The sequence below is a fragment of the Orycteropus afer genome, unplaced genomic scaffold, assembly GCF_000298275.1.
Source record: "Orycteropus afer afer isolate SDZICR_OR568_19922 unplaced genomic scaffold, OryAfe1.0 scaffold00015, whole genome shotgun sequence".
In the NCBI taxonomy this organism is placed as follows: Eukaryota; Metazoa; Chordata; class Mammalia; order Tubulidentata; family Orycteropodidae; genus Orycteropus; species Orycteropus afer.
The window spans coordinates 15182535-15198268 of record NW_006921602.1 but is presented as its reverse complement, the minus strand read 5'-3'; the positions used below and the strand labels follow the sequence as shown (position 1 = coordinate 15198268).

Below are 15734 nucleotides of genomic sequence, written 5' to 3'. Positions count from 1 at the left end.
ATACTTTGCTGGTTTTTGTGTTTCTCTAGAGAACCCAATCCAACACAAGGTGATACTGAAATTTTGGGCTTATTTGGGACTATACCTTGCATTATAGGAAATTAAGCATCAATAGCTCCAGTCTATTAAATACCAGGAGTGCCTTCTAATCACTGTGCTAACCTAAAACATTCCCATTTCCAAAGAGCCTAGGAAGTGGATTCTACTTCTCACCACTCCATGCCCCAGATGAGAATCAGATGACAGAGCTAAGTCTTATAGATGACTATTACAAATTACTATGTCAGATGCAATTCACTATTCCAAGTGAAGTGGAGTGAATCTTAAAACTCACTTTTTCCTTGAACACCCCATAAATGCACTGTCCTCCTACTACCTTAATCTCTTTTATTCTCCTCCTCTTGTTCCATGTTTCAAATTGAAACCAAACCTGTTGCCATCAAATCAATTCTGACTTACAGTGACCCTATAGGACAAAGCATAAATGTCTCACGGAGTTCCAAGCTGAAATCCTTACAAAGCTGACTCACATATTTCTGTCATGCAGTGACTGGTAGGTTCAAACTGCTGACCTTTTGGTTAGCTGCTGAGCGCTTACCCATTGTACTACTTACCAGAGCTCAAACTTTGGTTGTTTCCTACTCTACACAAGCTCTCAGGGTGGCTGCCAAGATCTCAACTTCAGATATTTACCCAAACTCCAATGATTTGTCTTTATATATATTTGTCCCCCAACTACTGAGACATCTTCACTTTGATACTGCAATGTTATGGCAAACTCACTAAGTTCAAATTAAAAAAAAAAAAAATTCCCCTCAACCTACTGTAAATGATACTATCTCTTGGTACTCAGCCAAAAGCCAAAGTCATCTTCATTCCTTTCTTTTCCATATCTAATCAATCACTAAGCCTATCTCTTAAGTCTATCACCTCATTCCCCTTCTTATCTTTTAGCATAGGCCCTCAACACTTCCTAACAGAATAAATGTCACAGTCTATGTGGCAGGCAGAATTTTAAGATGATCCTCAAAATTCCCTATGCCTGGGTATACAGCCCTCAGGACTGTGAATATGATGGATTTCACTCCCCTGATTAGGATTTGTTATAATACACAGATGACTTTAAGCAAAAGAGATTATCCAGATGAGTGGACCTAATCACACAAAAACTTTAAATCTGGATCTAGAGGTCAGAAGTCACCACTGCTAACTTGAAGATGGAGGCAGCCACATGGTAAGGAATGTGAGTGGCCTCTAGGAATTGAGAGCAGCTTGTGAGGAAGGCAACCAGAACCTCAGTGCTACAAGGAACTGAATTCTGCCAAAATTAAGTAAATTTTTACTATGTAACTATAAAGAATAATGAGGAGCCCATGAAACATAAAATGGAAAGATGTGGAGGATATTATGCTTAGTGAAATTAATAAATTAAATAAATAAATCACAAAAAGACAAATATTGTATGGTCTCACTATCATAAAAAGTCAGTAATATATATATACACAGAAAGCAAAGTTCTTTGATGGTTACCATCAATGGGAGGGAGAAGCGAGTGGGAATCATTTTCTAGACAGTAGATACATATTGCTTTTGGTGATGGGAAAGGTAATTCCAAATATGGGTGAAGTCAGCACAACCTGACCAAGGTAAATAAAGACACTAAGACATACATGAAAAAAAATGAATGTTAAAATATACACAATTTTGCAATAATAGTAAAAACCACCAGAAAATATGTGTGTGTGGTTACACAGGTAGATACGGATTTATGTATGTGTATAGGGGGCACATGTGAGTAAATGCATTTGCATGTCTAGGTATATCTGTAGGCATATATACGCACATTTGTGTATACTGCATATATATCCACATATATACCCAAACACATAGGAGCAACAGTTACAGAGGCTTCTTAGACATATCCAAACAACTCATGGGATTGGTTTATTCAGTCAGAGGAGGATCATAGTTTAGTCAAATGGCAAATGGCATCACAAAAATAATGTTCTATATCCAAGTTTGGTGAGTAGCATCTGGGGTCTTAATAGGTTGCAAGCAGCCATCTTAGATACAACTATTGGTCTCTATTTGTATGGAACAAAAGAAAATGAAAGGAAATCAAAGGCTCAAAGAAGAAACTTAGTAGATGGGACTAATAGACCACATGCACCATAACTTCTTCAAACCTGGGACCAGAAGAAGTAGAAAGGTGTTCAGCTACCAGATAGAACAAGAGAAAAATGTAGAACAAAACTCAAATTCCTAAAAAACATGAGACTTACCAGACTGATAAAAACTAGAGGAATCCTTGAGACTTATCACCTAAGACACCCTTTGAACTTGGAATTAAAGCTATTTCTACAGGTCACCTTTCAACTACATAACAGACTGGCTCATAAAATAAATAGTATCACTTGTAAGTAATGTACTCCCTTAAACAGCTAACTATATGACATCAAATGGTCAACAGTTACCCAGAAGCAAAGATGAGAAGGCAAGAAGAGGAAAGGAAGCAAGATCAATGGAAACATAATAAACAGAATGGAAATAATGAGAATGCTGACACATTGTAAAAATTGTAATCAATGGCATGGAACAACTTGTATAAAAATTGTTAAAGAGGAACCTAATCTGCTGTGTAAACTTTCACCTAAAACAAAATAAAATATAATTTTAAAAAACAATTAAATAAGCTTGGAAGCAGATTCTTTGCCAGCTCTCCCAGAAAGGACTGCAGCTCTGGTCAACATTTTGATTTCAGCCTTGTGAGCCTTGTGAGCAGAGAAGCCAGCAAAGCAATACCGGACTCTGGATCCACAGAGATTGTAAATCTGTGTTGTTTTCACTTGCTAAATTTGTGATAATTTGTTTTGCAGAAACAGCGAACTAATAGTCTCTCTGTCTCTCTGCCTCCAGTCACAACCTCTTCCGATCCAGCATCCAAACTGCTGCCAGAGATCTTTCTAACATTCAAACCTCATCATTCTGCTCCTTGTTTAAAAGGCTTCAATGGAAAAAAATAAGAAACTCAATGTGTGAAAAGCTGTGATACTGAACAATAAGATAACAGACTGTACATTCAAAAAAAAAAAAAATTAGCGATTCTCTATCACATTAATGATCTAAACCTTTCAGATGTCAAGAGCAGGTACCATCTATGAGGATTGCTTTATCTCCTTACACTTTTCCACCAATATCCTACCATCTAGCCATTGCAAACAGATCTTACTCTTCAAAATACTATACTGTTTTGTAGTTCTGCTTGCCTCCTGTTTACCTGTATAACAGCTACTTATTCTATTGGATTCAGCTCAAGTACCCCTTTATATGGAAAGCCTCCCTGACATCTCCCCCATCTCCTTACTGGACCAAGAGTTTTTCCTATGTTATCAAAGTCTCTGTACATTATTTTATTTTAGTACCTATCATACTATAATATTGTTAATAATTTGTAGGTTCACTCCTTTAGTTGAAGAGTGAACAGAAACTGTAACTTTCATCTCTGTGTCTCTGTATCTGACATATATTGATGATTAAAAATAAGCCTGCTCAATGAACAATTTCCTAATGATTACTAACATAAAATATTATGGAGTCAGGACTGACTAGTAGTTGTAGCCTACTAAATTTGGGTCATGAGAACTCATATTTTGTTTCTGAAAATTGGTAAGAAAAAAATTACTAGGACCACATTTTGAGTGAATTTCTATATATAAAAATGAAAAACCCTATGTATTGAAAAACTCAATAAATGATTATTAATATTCCAATAATACACTGGTTAAAAAAGGCTAATCTCATTAATTTTTAAAATGTTCCTTGAATTCAGTAAGAATAAAATACCAATGAAAATGAGCAAAGGGTATGTACATGTCATTCAGAGTAGAAAATATAAATGGATGATGAATATATTAAATGTTCATACTCATTATTAATCAAAGAAATGCTAATTAAAACAAAGAAGTTATTTTTAACTCATCAAGTTAGGAAGAAAAAAAAAAAAAACTCCTAGTCTTAGCAAAACACAGACAAAAGGACACTCATTAACTGTTAGTGGGATGTAAAATGGCATGACCTTTCTGAAGAACAACTTGGCAATATATGGAAAGGGTCTTAAAAATCTTCACTTTTTGGATCAGCAATCCCACTTAAAAGAATTTATTATAAGGAAATAGTTATAGGAAAAGAAAAAAACCTCACAAAGATTTAGCTGCAAGGATATTGCTTATAATAGCAAAATATTGGGAAGGAGCAAACTGTATGTCAAGCACTAAAGGGAATATTTGAATAAATTATAGAATATCTATAAATACAGTATTACACAGTGATAAAAATTATATTGTTGAAGAATATTTAATGGTTTGGGAAGATGATCACAATATATTGTTATATGAAAAATCTAGGTTACAAAGATACACATATTACATTTTTTGTACTTAGTCTTTGTAAAATACATACACTGCAAAAATCTGATACAGAGCTAATGGCAGTTATCTCTGTATGGTGAAAATGCTAATAATGGTTATTTTTAGAGGTTATATAATGTATTCCTCAAATCAGGACATCTCTAAGAATGAAAGGGATAGCTATTAATAGGGGAAAAGCAATATAATATGCATGGTAACTCTAGTTATTTTCACCTTTTTAATTATTATCTATATCTGTATCAGGGGTGGACAAAGTACAGCCTGTCAGCCAAATCCAGCAGCAGCCTATTCTAGTAAATAAAGTTTTATTAGAACAGTCACCAAGCTCACCACCCTCGAGTCAGATCCAACTCATAGTGACCCCTCTGTGGGTTTCCGAGGCAGTATCCCTACGGAAGTAGATTGCCCAACCTTCCTTCCGAAGAGTGGCTGGTGGGTTTGAACTGTCAGCCTTCTGGTTAGCAGTCAAATGCCTTAGGCACTATGCCACCAGAGCTCCTAGAACACAGTCACACTCATCATTTGTATATTGTCTATAGCTGTTTTCACACTACAAGGGCAGAGTTGAATAGTTGTGGCCTGCAAAGCCTAAAATACTACCTAGCCCTTTAAAGAAAGTCTGTGACCCCTAATCTGTATTATCTACAAAGCATAAATATTAACTTTAGCAATAAAAAAAATGTTATTTTTGAAAATACTGAATCTGGAAGAAATGCTATTCTTATTCCATAGTTAAAATGTCAAACACATCAGCACAACGGTAACTACCTTAAACAAAGAAACTCCTGCCAGAGTCTACTAAAGACAGCAAAGAGATGAAGTCATTGTACTGGTCAGAATATATTATTGTATTAATTGCCTCCTGAAAAGCTCTAGAGATGATGAGACTTAAAACTGCTTGATTTTTCAATTTACTTAAATAAAAAACAGATCTATATAGCACATACAATAGTATTCCCACAGAATGCCTTAAGGAAAACAAGTACTAAAACATTAAGTATTATTTTAAAAAATAAAAATCAGAAAAAACACAAAACACACAAAAATCTGACTCCCATTGCCTAGCGGTGAATTACATAAAAGGTAAACAATACTAAAATGAATTAACACGTGCCTACTGTCAGCTAAATGCAATACACAATATAGGCCGTTACTGGGCCTATATGAGATCCATTCTTAACTATGTCTTAGGTCTTTCCGTGGAAATGTGTAGGTCAGTCGGAACTGGTGCATACAGTTCTTATTTAGTTTAGTTTAGTCAAAGTCTGTATAGTGATTTAAAAGTTGCACGTGAAGCAAGTGAAGGTGATTGTGATGAAGAATGTGTTGCAAATAGGATTGGTTCAATTATTTTAAAATAAGGGCAAGTTTCCTTAACATTATAGAGCAAGTAGGAGTTGTCCTTAAGTTCAACTTTCTTAACCTGGAGACTGCCAGTATAAACACTGTTTTTGGTCCAATGTAATGGAGAAAATATAAAATAACAGACATAAAAATTAAGCGACCAGTTGCCAAATCTGTAAAAGCTGCTTTCCAGATTTTTTTGTGAATGTTTTCACTTATTAACTAATAGGCAAATCAGATGACTGGTTAAACCTCTCTTTAAATAAGCTTGTAGATACAAGTCTGAATCCTGCTTGCTCTCCATTCAAATATTTTTATATCATTAGAAAGAGCTCTGGTGGCAAGGTACCTAAGGTATCTGACTACTAACCAGAAGGCTGGCGGTTCAAACACACCAGCCACTCCTCGGAAGCAAGATGGGGCAATCTACTTCTGTTGAGATACTACCTCAGAAATCCAGGGAAGGATTGTCATGAGTCAAATTGATTCAATGGCAGTGAGCTTGGTTTGTTTTTGGTTTAGTGAGGAATCTAACGTAGATTTTGCTGTTGCAAGTACTCCTCACAAAGTAAGGAGCCTTACTGGCACACTGGTTAAAACACTCAGCTGCTAACCAAAAGGCGGGTGGTTGGAACCCACCAGCTGCTCCGAGGGAGACCGATGGATGAGGCAGTCTGCTTTCATAAAGATTTACAGTCTCAGAAACCCTATGGGTCAGTTCTACTCTGTCCTACAGGGTCATTATGAGGCCGAATCAGCTCAATGGCATTGGGTTTGGTTTAGTTTTTTGGAAGTATTTTGCCTTAAGCCTAAAAAGACATCACTCACAAAGTTTTAAAAATTATGAATCCACAACTACCACTTTATGTTAAGTTATTTATAGTATATCCTAGAAAAAGAAACTTGGTAACTTAATTCAAGCTCTTTTATTTGGAAAAATGATCTACTTCTCCTAAAATGCTGATGAAAACCTGGGACACACACATAGAAATGATACCATCCTTTAAAAGGGGTACACTGATCACCCCAAAATAAAATCTAGTAAGAAAAAATGCTTTGTGAATTGAACCCTCCATAACTAGATTTGTAATTCACTCATAATGGCATCACTGTTACACAGATGAAATCTATTCTAGACTCTGGCTATCAGTAATTATCTGATTTGGATAAGCCCCTAAATCATGTGGGAGCTCTGGTGGCATAGTGCATAAGGCATTTGACTGCTAACCAGAAGGCTGGCAGTTCAACCCATCAGCCACTCCTCGGAAGAAAGGGTGGGCAATCTACTTCCGTAGTGATATTGCCTCGGAAACCCAAGGAGGAGTTGCTATGAGTCAGATCTGACTCCATGGCAGTGGTTGCATTTGCTAAATCATGTTGAGCTTTTATCATTATATTATTAACATAATATATAATAATAATACATAAATAATATTATCTAAAAAGAAGAGGTTGAAACAGTTAAACTCAAAGAATCTGCATTTTTGTGATTCTATGAAAATGAACATTTTTCCTTTGAAGTATAGTTCTCTAAATCCTCTGCCATATAACCTTCAAATTCTTCCAATCTATACAAGTAAGATGCATTTTTTAAAATGTCACTTGAAGTTAATACCTGTTTGTAACCATAAAGACTGTCTTCTTGTTTCCAGGAATAGCACAGTGGTATCTGTAAGTCTCCTCTTCTAACTTTTTGACATGACTCTGAAAAGGAAACAAGACTTAAGATTTGGCAAGTACATGAATCCAAATAGTATTTCCAATACTGTATGTAAGCTAATTGTAATAAAAATACCAATTAGGAAAAATTTTATTATAAACAAAAGTACAATTCTACATATTGATACATGACACTAGAAAAATATTCATAACATGTTAATAAAATAATTTTCATTGTTGCCTTCAAGGACAAATATGTATTAAATGCTTACCAAGTGATTTTCCAGGTAAAATAAATTTTGTTCTATAATAACTTACGAATACTTAAAAAAATATCTGTCAGAAATCATCATACATTTTCATTAATGAGAGTATGAATATATACTAATATAAAACTGATACATTTTCATAAGCTAGGACACATGAAAGACCACTGGAGCAGGGATCTATGAGCCCCATGCAATAGAATATACAATTTTGAAAATGTGGTTCTGCAACTTTTTTCAGGCAGGGTTCATCTTTTTTATCAGCTTTTTTGAAGGGATTTATGATCCCTCTCAGGAGCTCTGGTGATATAGTGATTAATGCATGCAGCTGCTAACCAGTCAGTGGTCTGAACCCATTAGCCCCTCCACAGAAGAAAGAGGAGGGAGCCTGCTTACACAAAAATTTACAGCCTTGGAAACCCTATGGGTCAGTTCTACTCTGTCCTAAAGGGTCACTATGACTTGGAATCAACTTGATGGCAGTGGGTTTGTGGATTTATGATCCCTCTCTCAAAGGTAAGAGCCACTGACTTACATAGAGGTACATATTACACATGTACCACAAACCCAAGGTAACTGATATTTAATGGTTTTTGAATACTTGGTTTTATAGATTAAACATGCATGAGAAATACATTTATGTATAAAATTATATTTCTGATAGAAAAGAAAATGTAATGATAGTATTAAGGTGAACATGAAGAATTTCCAGGATTTCAAAATACCTGGCAGTATTCATTGCTAAAGACAATACAAGCATCAAATAATTCAAATATAAAGAGTAGCACATTAAAATTCATTTATTTTCCTTTTCAACTATGTCAAAACTGTTGTTACTTGAACTAGTCAACACATTTACATGAAAAACCAAAAAATTATCATTTTTATAATGAATGCTAATAAAATATTATATTGACATTATCTCTGTAATGCATGACTGCAGATCAGAGGAGGTAATATATATGAAAAGACATATATAAACATACCTAACAAATAAAACCTTAACATTTTACAACCAAGAATACAACACCAATATTATTAAAAAGATAATATAATCACAAGCAGAGAAAGCACAATAATGTGTTATCTCAATGCCTAAATACACTTGGCCCCACTCACTCCTTTAGAATTACAAAGAGTCATCAACAAGAAAGATGAGTTGCCAGAGAAGAACTGAGGTCTCATCTTCAGAATGAATATCAGGAAGTAGAGTTTTCATAGCAATAGTCACTTGTTTCACACCTTGGTTGTACGAATTAGATAAAATCCTTTAAAATCTATGCCTTAATTTCTTCAAAGAAACAATGGGAAATAAATACAATAATTTAGTGGACTTATTTTCATCTTTGAAATTGTAAAATGTTAAAATACTTAGATTTGTGAATCAATGTAGGAAAAATACTACCCCTCTCCCTCTTGTATGCATTTCTACTAGTTTTATCAGGGTACTGCACATCAAACCAGGGCTTCGAACCAGCTCTTCCCGGTTCTGTCATAGACAAGGAAGCAAAACAGGAACAGACTCGAATTTTTAAAATTTGGGTAAAACACAACAGTAACCAGAACAGGAAGAATTGTAGGTTGATGCCCTGCTACAAATTTAATCTCCCTCTTAGAAAACAATGGCAGCATGTCCATTACATAGCAAACAAATTTCTTGCCAGTAGGATTTTGAGCTGTAGGAAACAGCAGTGCTACACTCAAATATGGTAGCTGACCACACTGCTTTGAATGTGCGTTGCTCTCCACATGCTGCCCATAACCCAGTCTCCCTCATCAGGCTCCTGAAAGGGCTCACTACACTTCTTCCAAGTCTCCCATTACAATGCTTTGTCCCATCATTTTTCACATTTCAAATCACCCAAATTTTAAAAACTCAGTTTCTTCCAGTTTCATTTTGTCAGCCATCAGTGAACTGAGATGAACCAGTTGAAAGCCCTGTTTCAAACATTAAGATAATTTATCACCGTAACACACTATAGAAAACTTTGTTTTCAGCACTACACTCTGAGATTCAGGTTAAGATACTCAGTCACTGATGGCAGCAGAATAGTCAACCAGAGTAGTTACTCAGTTATTCACTGTTCTTTACCAAAATGCAAGTTTAGGAATTTGACAATATTTAGGAAAAGCTCTTAACTCAGTAATTCCACTTTTTCAAATAAATTCTAATAATACGAGATATTGAAAAGGAGGATGTATAATGATGTTTATCATGTTAGTAAATTAACAGCAACAACTTTAATGCTAACAATGGGGAACAAATACACAAATAAGGTTATCTCAATAGACAGTAATGAACCACTTCAAAGAACATGGGGAAAATAAAATGGTTTTATATTAAAAGTTAGAAACACCATTTAAAATATATATGATCACAGGTAGGCAAACAAAAAATGAATGTTAAATAAAAACTGACAGTATATGTATTAAAATGTAAAGAGTAATTATCCTAGGAGAAGAGAGGATATAACAGAAAAAGTATATCCTATGAAAATAGAGCATACGATTTCATAATTGTCAAAGCTGAGTAGTAAATTAAAGAACACAGAAGAACACTATGGGGCAAAAAAAGGGATCAAAACATCCCCAAATAAATTTAGAATGTGGTCATATTAAAGTAGGGCTAGGCAGACACAATTTTATACTCCAGTGCTTTTTAACATTTACTACATATTTTATTATACTTGGTCCCTTAAGGATAGAAGTCTTTTTTTTGGTATATTCAATACAGTATAGATAATAAATATTTGTTACCCAACTAACTAATCACAGCAAGATTGGTAATGGATGAAATAGCTTAAGTTCTTAATCATTCATGTGTAATCTTGCTACCCATAGAAAAAATAATTAAATGCTCTCATTAATGTACAATCATTCTATTTCTTCCAGTGATTAGAATAATGTAAGTTTAAAAGGTTGTATAATATCTTCACAAAGACTAATAAACCAGATGAGATGACTATAGACTTTGCTAAAATAGTAAAATGCTCCTTGCAGTTTTGTCCTTTTTGACATGCAGTTTTTTAAAAAGAAAATCATAGGGGAAAAGTTACTAACATAAAAAGCTAAACAAATAAAATAAGTAAACGATAAGAAAATTTTAACAAGTTATAGGCATTTTCAAAAGTAAAGTCTCATTAAAATCACAATATACCCAGGAAAATTAAAAATCATTACTTTTACCTAAGAAGGAAGGGTAATTATTAGTGATGATTTAAGACAGCATCTTTAAGTTACTGTGCTTGATTCTCAGAGAAAACAGTATACATGTGGTGACATTTTTGCCAAGCCTCAATTATCTAGGCACAAGAAAAGTTTGTCAGCTACAGTTTTAGACTGATCTTTGAACGTCATTCTTGGTTCTTTAAGTGCTACTTTGAATATGTAGTATTCAATTTACTCTTAATAACTACAGTTTTAAATATAATACAACTGAAGAGTTGTATGCTAATAGTTTCTCTTCAGAAGTATAAAACACTAAATTTGAGTTTATATTTTGGTTTCAATTTTGGGGGAAAGCATTAAAGTTGCTAGAAAAAATACTGCTAACTCAAATATAACACTTCTCATCCATAAAAAAATCACAATATAATGTATCATTTTGAAAATCAACTATGAGAGCATTAATTTCAAAATGATAATTTATAATAAATTTTTTTCTCATTAAGATAATGAATCCTTTGTAAGGACTTAAAAGCAAAATAAATAAATAAATAAAAACATCCAAATATGCAAGTGTCACATAAGTAATTTGCCTAATTACAAGTTCAACTTTATTTACATTAATCAAAACTAACAACTATGAAATAAGCATAATCAACAAGGAGATTCAATTTTTGAAAAGCATAAATGTTAAAGGTTGGTGATGTATATAACAATTATAAAATGGTTGTCATTTATTTAGCAAGAGGACTGAGTGGTTAAAAAAATAAAGATTGAAGGAACATATCCTCAGAATTCATGTGCCAATTCTTATTTGAGGTCTAATGACAGACCCAAAGCAGCTGGTATTTCAATTATTAAAACATATGCCCCAGTTAACAGTCTCATAACTTTTGTAAATTTAAGGTGATTTATGAAACATAAAGCTATGTAATTCCATCATTAAGACTCACAAACATAAGGACACCATCACTAGAATGGGCATAAGTATTGTCCTTTTTTACAACTTTACCTGAAATGCACATGAATACCATAAGAAAATATAAATATTTCAAAATAATAACAAAAGTCTCTGCTTCTAGAGTAAAAGTCTTTCACCTACTAAATGGAGAAGAGAGTTGATTTCCTGCATCCTTTAATCTTTTATATTGATTTCTTATTCCTGTGCAGTATTACCAGGAATGCCATCATTTCTATTCACAGCCGAGCCACTACTATAGAAGATTCAGATGAAGGTGAGAGTTGTAAAAAAAAAATTTCATTAAAATTGACCCTCAATCTAAATAATTCAAAGACAGTCAATTAATACCACAGTTTTTTTAGATTTTTAAGGATGAAATCAAGTAGTGGTATAGGAAACATTTACTCCTGTATTTCCAGTTCTTGCTGTGTAGGCAGAAAAAGAAAGAAAATAAAGTTAGAAGCATGCATAAAGATAAAATGTAATCACATATAATAAAAACCAAAGGCTAAAAAACAACGAAGAATCATTCTATTTTAAAATCAAAGCAGGAAAATATTAAAAAAACTTCTTTTAGGTCAAGCCACTCAGGGGAGAACAGTTTATATACATACACATACTATTTAAATGCAGTACAGTTAAAACTAAAATAAAAGCGAAAAACAAATTTTCTAAAGATTTTAAAAGATTATAATTACATATAATCTTTTTTCTCTCCTCCAATTTCTGTTTACCTGAACAAATCTAGATTTACAGAGTAGTCCAAATAAATTAATTTGGTTCAGAGAAAAGGGAGCAGTGAAACTCCAACAATTAGCTACAAAGCAGAAGACCAAAGTTAACAACATTCAGTAATGAGCTACCACAAAAATAGTGATATAGTATACAGTTTCTTTTAGATTATCCTTTTGGAACAAAAAAGCATTGCTCTTGTGCAGAATAAATTTATCAGTTATTCTCATTTACTATATTACACTAAAATTAAAAAAATAACAATAAAATTCTACTCTACAAACCATGTTCCCCGTGTCATCCTCAAAGAAGTTCGTGAATTAGACACTTTAAGAAACCACCCATAAAATCCTGGTCATGATCATAAAGAATAAAATTTACCTCAAACAAGTCATAGCCCTCAGATTCCTGTCTGTCATATGGCCGAATGATGCCATCTTCATGAATCAGGCGAGGGGGACGGAGTCTGGACACTTCCTCAGTTGATTCTGCTGCCCTATTTAAGGCAGAATATAAGAAAATTTGTGAGACTCCTTCAAAATTATGTAAATATGTGTGCTGGAAACACTGTATTACATCCCATATTACATCAGTATGTGATAAAGCAATCAAAATAATTAAATAACTTGCCCAAAGGAACGCAAGAATATTAAAACCAAGTATATCTGACTCCCAGCCCCTCCCCCTCCTTTTTTCTTTTTTTAAATTTAAGAAAAGAAAATGTAAAAAAAAAATAAAGGCAGAAACTAAGTTGTCTATTCTCTATTCTTTGCATCTTTTGTACAGTGCCTGACATATAGTAGGTAACAGTAAAAGTAGTCATAAAAACCTGACAAATTTGTCATAGCTTTCAATTCGTTTGTAAGATCCTTAATAGTAGGCAAAATATCTAATCTACTAATTTATGTATCTGCAACAACAATTAGCACACAATATGTTCTCAATTACCTCTGAATTCCTTGGAAGGTGCTGCTGGCCATGTCTATAATGCCACCAGTTGGACGAGCCACAACACCTACAAGCCCTTTTCCAATTCCTTTAAAGAATCCAGCAGCTCCTTCCTTTTTGGCACCTTCAGGAAACCAAAGACAATGAGTAAATAAAGATACATTTTAAAATAAGCAAGTATGAACGCAACAAAAACCAGAGCCAAAGACTGAACTATTTTACCTAGGAAGCTTCTACTGTCTGGCATTCTAAAGAAGTTAAATTTAATCCTAATAGGGTAAAATAAAGGACCTTGGGCAGCATAGTGCCTAAGGCATTTTGGCTGCTAACCAGAAGTCTCGCAGTTCAAACCCACCAGCCACTCCTCAGAAGGAAGGTTGGGCAATCTACTTCCGTAGTGATACCGCCTCAGAAACCCAAGGAGGGGCCGCTATGAGTCGGATCCAACTCTACAACAGTGAGTTTGGCTTTGGTTTAAGTATCACTGTCTGATAAACTGGAGCTCTGGTAGCACAGTGCCTAAGGCATTTGACTACTAACCAGAAGGCTGGCAGTTCAAACCCACCAGCCACTCCTTAGAAGGAAGGTTGGAAGATCTATTTCCATAGTGATACCATCTCGGAAACCCAAGGAGGAGTCACTATAAGTCGCGGAGTGAGTTTGGCTTTTCAGAAGAAAGATTGGGCAATCTACTTCCATAGTGATACTGCTTTGGAAACCCAAGGAGGGGTCGCTATGAGTCAGATCCAACTCGACAGCAGTGAGTATAGTGAGTATAGTAAAATAAAGGAGCTCTGGTGGCATAGTGCCTAAGGCATCAGACTGCTAACCAGAAGGCTGGCGGTTCAAACCCACCAGCCACTCCTCAGAAGGAAGATGGAGCAATCTACTTCCGTAGTGATATTGCCTAGGAAACCCAAGGAGGGGTCACTATGAGTTGGGTCCGACTTGACGGCACATAACAACAACATATAGTGAAATAGTAGCTCTTGAAGTATGGTCCCTATTAGAAATGCAAACTCTTGGACTCTACCCCAGACCTACTGAGTCAGAAACTCTATGGATGGACCCAGCAACTGTGTTTTATCAAACACCCCAGGTAATCCTAAAGTGTGCTCAAGTTTTTGAACTACTGATTTAGGTGTATAGTTAGTACCTGTGACTAGAAGTATATAAATTACATAGTTTTTAGTATATCCACAGTATTTACAGCCATCACCATAATCAATTTTAGAAAATGTTCATCCCCTAAAAAAGACAACATGTGCCCATTAGCAGTCTCACTCCTCCTTTCTCTCTAATCCCTCACTACTCCAGTCCTAGGCAACTAACTGCCCTCATCCCATCTTCCTTCTGCCTACTTTCTGATACTAAGGACTTGCCTATTCTGGACATTTTATACAAATGGAATTATACAATACAGGATAAGCTTTTGAGATTGGCTTTTTTTTTAACTTAGCATATTTTTAAGGTTCACCCATTTTGTAAAACGTATCAGTACTTCATTTCCTATTTATGGCTAAATAATATTCCATTGGATGAATAAATAACATTTTGCTCATCAATAGATGGGTACTTGAGCTGTTTCTATTTTTTTTGGATATTTTGAATAATACTGCTATGAATATTCATGTACACATTTTTGTGTGAATACATGTTTTCAGTTCAATAGGAAAAATACCCAGTGGAATTCCTGGGAAATATGGCAACTTTATAAACTTTTTGAAGATTCACTGTTTTCCAAAGTGGATGTACCATTTTACACTCTCATCAGCGGTGTATAAGTTTTACCGGATCCTCTTCAACACCCATTTCAACATCCTTGTTGTTGTTAAATGCTGTGCAGTTAGTTCCAACTCACAGCAGAATGAAACACTGCCCAGTCCTGCATCATACTCAAAATCATTGCTATGTTTGAGCCCACCGTTGCAGTCACTGTGTCAATCCACCTCACTGAAGGGGCTTCCTCTTTTTCACTGACCCTCTACTTTATCAAATATGATGTCCTTCTCCAGGGACAGGTCCCTCCTGATAACATATCCAAAACACATGAGAAGAGATCTAGCCATCCTCACTCCTAAGTAGCATTGTGCGCACTTTTTCAAAGACAGATTTGTAATCAATGGTATATTCAATATTCTTCACAAACATCTTAACTCAAAGTCATCAATTCTTCTATCTTCCTTATTCACTGTCCAGCTATGCATGCATAGGATATGATTAAAAACAGGA

The 15734-nt window shown here is 34.6% G+C and overlaps 1 protein-coding gene across 1 annotated transcript in view; it reads right to left on the bottom strand.

Annotated features, from left to right (window-relative positions):
• The window catches only part of VPS13C (vacuolar protein sorting 13 homolog C), a 252418-nt gene that overhangs the window by 14207 nt on the left and 222477 nt on the right, over positions 1 to 15734 (bottom strand). Inside the window, exons 80-82 of the mRNA XM_007958262.2 lie at positions 13503 to 13626; positions 12936 to 13050; positions 7387 to 7475 (exon numbers count right to left, since the gene is read on the bottom strand). Coding sequence (XP_007956453.1) covers positions 7387 to 7475; positions 12936 to 13050; positions 13503 to 13626 — 328 coding nt within the window. The remainder of the gene's footprint in view (positions 1 to 7386; positions 7476 to 12935; positions 13051 to 13502; positions 13627 to 15734) is intronic.